General features: G+C 37.5%; 1 protein-coding gene across 1 annotated transcript in view; it reads right to left on the reverse strand.

The window, feature by feature from the left end:
- Window positions 1-874: 874 nt before the first annotated feature.
- LOC107757085 (serine/threonine-protein kinase/endoribonuclease IRE1-like) overlaps window positions 875-5572 on the reverse strand; it is a 57845-nt gene continuing 53147 nt past the window's right edge. The window contains exons 15-19 of the mRNA XM_016574466.1: window positions 4398-4587; window positions 3766-3865; window positions 3460-3659; window positions 1130-1277; window positions 875-1026 (exon numbers count right to left, since the gene is read on the reverse strand). Of these exons, the coding sequence (XP_016429952.1) occupies window positions 875-1026; window positions 1130-1277; window positions 3460-3659; window positions 3766-3865; window positions 4398-4587 (790 nt within the window). The remainder of the gene's footprint in view (window positions 1027-1129; window positions 1278-3459; window positions 3660-3765; window positions 3866-4397; window positions 4588-5572) is intronic.

Consider the following 5572-nt stretch of genomic DNA (forward strand, 5'->3'; position numbering starts at 1 on the left):
AAAAAAAAAAAAAAAACTTTAGCTTTAGATGAGTTTCACAAAAAAACTACTTTAAAGTGGTCATGAACTGCATTGTTTTTATCTTATGTTCTCTGATATTCACTTAAACAAATGTTGATGTAAAACTCTTACCAATGTTATATTAATTTAGACATTAATGGCCATATTCTACCCTGTTTTTGACCCTCTGGTTTGAAAACACTGTTTTAAGGAGCATGTGTCCTTTAAAAGAGCAATTTCTGATTTTCATCTGTATGAAATTGAACTTGATTTGATGCATAAACAGAAATAAACAATTTTGAAACAGAACTACTTACTATACGAGTTAGAATCCTAACACTGATGTTAGAAATGATGTTCCAGAACTAAGAACTCTACAACATTTGGAAAATTTAACAGGCATCTAAATCTATTTTTATTCCCAGCTATCCTGTTTCTGTATCTCTCCCTTCACACAAACCAGTGGGAGAAGCCAATAAGAGACGAAGAAGGGTTGATCTTTTACGGTGTAGGCAGTTCTAGTGTTGTTGTATTATTAATCATACGTAATAAAAATAACAATGAATAGAAAATTAGCCATTTTGGCAGCTTCAATAAAACTGTTTTTGGATTGAGGAAGTTTTGAGTTCTGAAACTTCAAATATGTTTAAAATTACCTCCAATATGTCAAAAGATCAATGAAATTTTGATTTCCCAATTCATGATCCCTTTAACTAAGGTCATGTAAACAATACTGTACTGACCGGTTTGTTCAGATAGAATTCTGAACAACTTAAAAATAGAAATGATGTGGTGTTTTATTGTTACTTTGTTGTTGTGCCTTTTGCTGCCTTTTTGGGCAAGGCGCTGTTTGCAAAAGATGCGTTTAACCTGGTTAAATGAAGGATGCCTGACTAACCTGGAAGAACTGCAGTTGTTTTTCCAGACTCCAGAAGAAGGGATGTTTTAGCACTCTGTCTGCTGAGGGTCTCTTCTCTGGCTCCATACTCAACATCTGCTCGATCAGGTTTCGGGCCACAATATCCTCTGCATACAACAGCATAAATGATCACATGATCAGAAATCTAACAAACTGACCCAAAATGAGCTCTGGTGTTTTTGAATGCAAGAAGACATTTGGTCGTCCTACCGTGTCTGTTAAGGTCTAAGTGGTCCAGCGAGTAGGCACTCAGCAGAATGTTTGCTTGCCGCTGCAAGGATTTTCCAAAGGGGTGGTGGCCTTCAGATACCACATAGTAAAACACACAGCCTGCAGAGAAGATGTCTACCATGCAGGTCTGAAACATCAGAGGTGAAAAGAGGAGAAACTGCGATTGTCTAGCCATTGACAAAACTTAGTGCTTCTGACATGGCTTTCTGGAATACTTTATTCTGATGGTCAACGCAGCATTCTGCAGTCATGTATTATTTTTGTAAAATAACAGCTAAACTGCGTAACTTTTATGTCTCACTTGTGCACTTCCTTTTTTTCTCACATAAATAAATTTCAAATCAATATCTGTCTATTTATTTGGTAAGTAGCGGTCTAATTTTCAGTCAGTAATGATCAAAGTCATTACTGCAGGAAAAAAATCCTTTCAGGACAAAACAAGGCTTCATGCTCTTCATGTCCTGATCACCCTGTCCCGTCCTTGTTATTTACTACACCGTGTCAGTTTTAAGTTACATAAAACTCATCATCACTTGTTCTCTTCAAGTGTTGTTGTGTAGTAGTAGAGTGTGGCTGACCATTTGCAATGGGTTCTGCTAATGATGCAGTATTATTGTGGGACATTTTTATATGTTGTAACAGATCATCGGGGTACACAACATATTACTACAGTAAAAGTTATGACATTTCTTGCAAACTGCAATTTTTACATCAACCCTATACCAAAGCATTGACATGAGTAACACTTCACTTCATTTTCTATGAAAAATCCATTCATTAAACATATACATGTCATTCTCACCCTCAAGTCGTTCCAAACCCGTAAGACCTTCGTTCATCTTCGGAACACAAATTAAGATATTTTTGATGAAATCCAAGAGCTTTCTGACACTGTATAGACAGCAACACAACTACCATGCTCCCAGGCCCAGAAAGTTGGTGACTTCACAGACATCAGTGGTTTAACCTTAATTTTAAGAAGAACAAAAATAATGACTTTATTCAACAATTTCTTCTCTTTCGTGTCAGTCTTTGACGTGTGTTGCATGTGGTGCTGCTGACGCAGGAGCCTGCGTTCTGACGTAGAACACTTATGCGCTGCGCCTTGTTTACAAGCAGAGGAATGTACACACAAGCGTCATGGTATTGCCGTGGCGTGAACGCGTGTCGAAGACGGACACAGAAGAGAAGAATTTGTTGAATAAAGTCATTATTTTTGTTTTCTTTGAGCACAAAAAGTATTCTTGCAGCTTCATAAAATAAAGGTTGAGCCACTGATGTCACATGGACTATTTTAACAATGTCCTTACTACCTTTTTGGTAGTTCCGTTGCTGTCTATGCAGGGTCAGAAAGCTCTCGAATTTCATCAAAAATATCTTAATTTGTTTCCGAAGATGAACGAAGGTCTTACGGGTTTGTAACGACATGAGGACGAGTAATTAATGACAAAATTTTCATTTTAGGTGAACTATCCCTTTAATGAATAATGAACCAATAATGATAATGAATAAAGTATCAGGAACTAACAATGAAGAATATTTCTCAACACATGCTAATCTAAGTTAATTTCCACATATACTAATATAAGTATAAATAAAGATTGCATTATGAACAAACACGAACAAACAATAAACAATATAAAGTATATTTATAAGTCAACATTAACAGATTAGTATCAATTAAAAACAGTTAATTATTTCTAATAACTAATTAAACTATCAACATTTATAATCAGTATATATTTAAAGGGGACACTGGATGACATTTTCACTTTTTTTTAAAGCTTTTTTTTTGCATTTACTTAGGTTTCTGGCGTGTCTGCCAGCTCAGAAAAGCTGAGCTGTCTGAATCTGAAACTGTCATCCAGCGAGCTATTTCAATTTGCAGCCGGTTTCTACATAGATAGCTCACTATTTGAATAAGACCACCTCCGAGCCATATACTGAGTCCAAGGCAGCAATTCACCGGTCTTGTGTCAACATTGAGCAGTAGCTCATTGTCATTTAGAGACATGCACTGAAACGGGTCGCTGTGAACAGAGAGTGTTAAAAAGGGTGTTGTTTTACATTACCACTGAGGAATTTTAACCTAAGTATGTTACAGACATTTCCTGAAGACCCTAAAGTGTCGTACCAACTTGTGGAAAATGGGCATCCGATGTCACCTTTAATAATCGATATTATATTTATAATATTAAAATAATATTTAAACGTATTGAAAAATAAAGAAAAACCCAGAACATTTTTCATTCTCTTAGGTGTGCTAAAACCAAAGCAAATGGCCACACAGCATGTGTTTGAGCTCTTACAGGGTTATGCTTTGCATCCTCACTGAGCACTTCTGGAGCAATCCAGCCCTCGGTGCCCGGGACCCCAGACTTCCTGCTGAAGCTGTGTCTGCCCACTGCCAGCTTCTTGCACAGGCCGAAGTCTGAGATCATGGCCTTCACACGCCCATGTGTGTTCGGCATCGACACCAGGATGTTGTGTGGCTTCAGATCTCTGTGGACTATAAACCCATGAGAGATTGAGAGATTGAATGAAAAAAAAAAAAAACAGTACTTCATGAAGATTGATTATTTAAAAATGTATTACTGATGTAGCTGATTGGTTACCTATATTAAGAGAATGTAAATGAGCCAGTCCAGACATGGTTTGCTCTAGCAGTGTCACTGGCTCCAAACCGTGGCGGTTAAAATCCTTTCGTTCCACATACTAAAAGTAAAGGCAATAAAATATAAATAAGTAAGTAAATATACAATATAGCATTGCATGACCTAAAAAGAACAAATTGAAAATCAGTTTTTCATCTACACCTGAAAATGAACTGAATGTTTTAGGAAAGAATTAGGTTGCTTTGGGAAATTTAAAACAAAGAAAGGTTAAAATTAAATCCTACACTACTTCAAATCACTACAAATCCAAGTAAAGTTATGACAATGACATGTGAACTCCTGTGAAACAGATGCTTACTGCTGAATTACAAGATGCTCGCTGGAACATTCTCAAATCATGCTGGATAACATGATTATTAGGTTTTCTCCATGTCAGTTCAAGTAAATGATTAGGGTTACATTAATAAATCCTTTATATGTGTTAAATGGTCAATGATAGAAGTTTTTGTTCTTGTGGTTTGATGTATTTTAAATCAAATCAAAATGCATATTCAAATACATTTTTACTGTTATATTCAATTTGGGTTTTTAACCTGAAAACAATTAAATGTAATGTGTGGTGTTTGTCATACCTCTTGTAGTGTTGAGCTACACAACTCTATGGCAATGTACTGAAACTGACGGTCTCTCTCTGTGCAGAAATAACGAATCACATTTGGATGCTCGTCTGACTCACGCAGCAGCTGAACCTCACGGTCAGCAAAGCTGAAGCATTCTGGGAGAATCCTCTTCACAGCCACTGGACGGTTATCAAACTGACCCCTGAAATTACACAGAGAGAAGACTATAGACTGAATCAGAAAAAATGAAAGCAAATTACCAAAAATAATGCCTGAGATGACAAAGGTCATTCTCTGGAAGATCAGGTCCTTCCTAACAGATCATGCTTCTTCATGCAACTTCTTGTCCAGGCCCTTGTCATTTTAGGCTGGACTATTGCAATGCTCTTCTGGCTGAACCTCCATCATTTGCAATTAAACCTCTACAAATGACGCAGAACGCAGCAGCACATCTGGTCTTCAACAAGTCCAAAAGAGCTCACGTGACGCCTCTCTTTATCCCTCTCCACTGGCTACCGCTTGCAGATCACATAAAGTTCAAGACATTGATGCTTGCATATAGAACAGCCACAGGCTCAGCACCATCCATTCTTACAAATCTACAACCTCATGGTGCCATCACAGAAAAGCACAAAATCACTTTCCACAACATTTTCGTTCACCGTTCCTTGCTGGTGGAATGATCTTTCCAACCCCATCCAGAACACAGAATCCCTGACAACATTCAAGAGAGTGCTGAAAACTCATCTCTTGTGAGAGCATCCTATTGAAAAAAAAAACAAAAAAACTATGCTTTCACTTTTCCTTAATCCCTCTCTATTCTATCTTGTGCTATTCTGAACGATCCCTGAAACGTTGTATTATGGGTAGTCTAGGGCAGTGTTTCCCAACCGGGGTGCCGTCTGTCGAGAGCAGGGGTGCCGTGTGTAAAAAATCCTTTTAAAATATTTTTAAATTGCTAAAATGTTCAAAAAAGCATCTATTATATAATATCCATTTCTGATGTCGCCAATAATTAGAGATGCACCGAAATTTCGAATGCCGAAAATTAGTTCACCGCTCAGGATTCACTTTCACGTGGTGTGACGCTCTGTGTATTATCCCGCTCTATGCGTGTGCGCTCCCGCTCAGTCGCTCCACTCGTATACCGTTCATGCAAATCGGAACAGCAAAGTCCACTCAAAAAT

This window comes from Sinocyclocheilus rhinocerous, unplaced genomic scaffold (genome assembly GCF_001515625.1).
Source record: "Sinocyclocheilus rhinocerous isolate Xijiao unplaced genomic scaffold, SAMN03320098_v1.1 scaffold473, whole genome shotgun sequence".
Lineage (NCBI taxonomy): Eukaryota > Metazoa > Chordata > Actinopteri > Cypriniformes > Cyprinidae > Sinocyclocheilus > Sinocyclocheilus rhinocerous.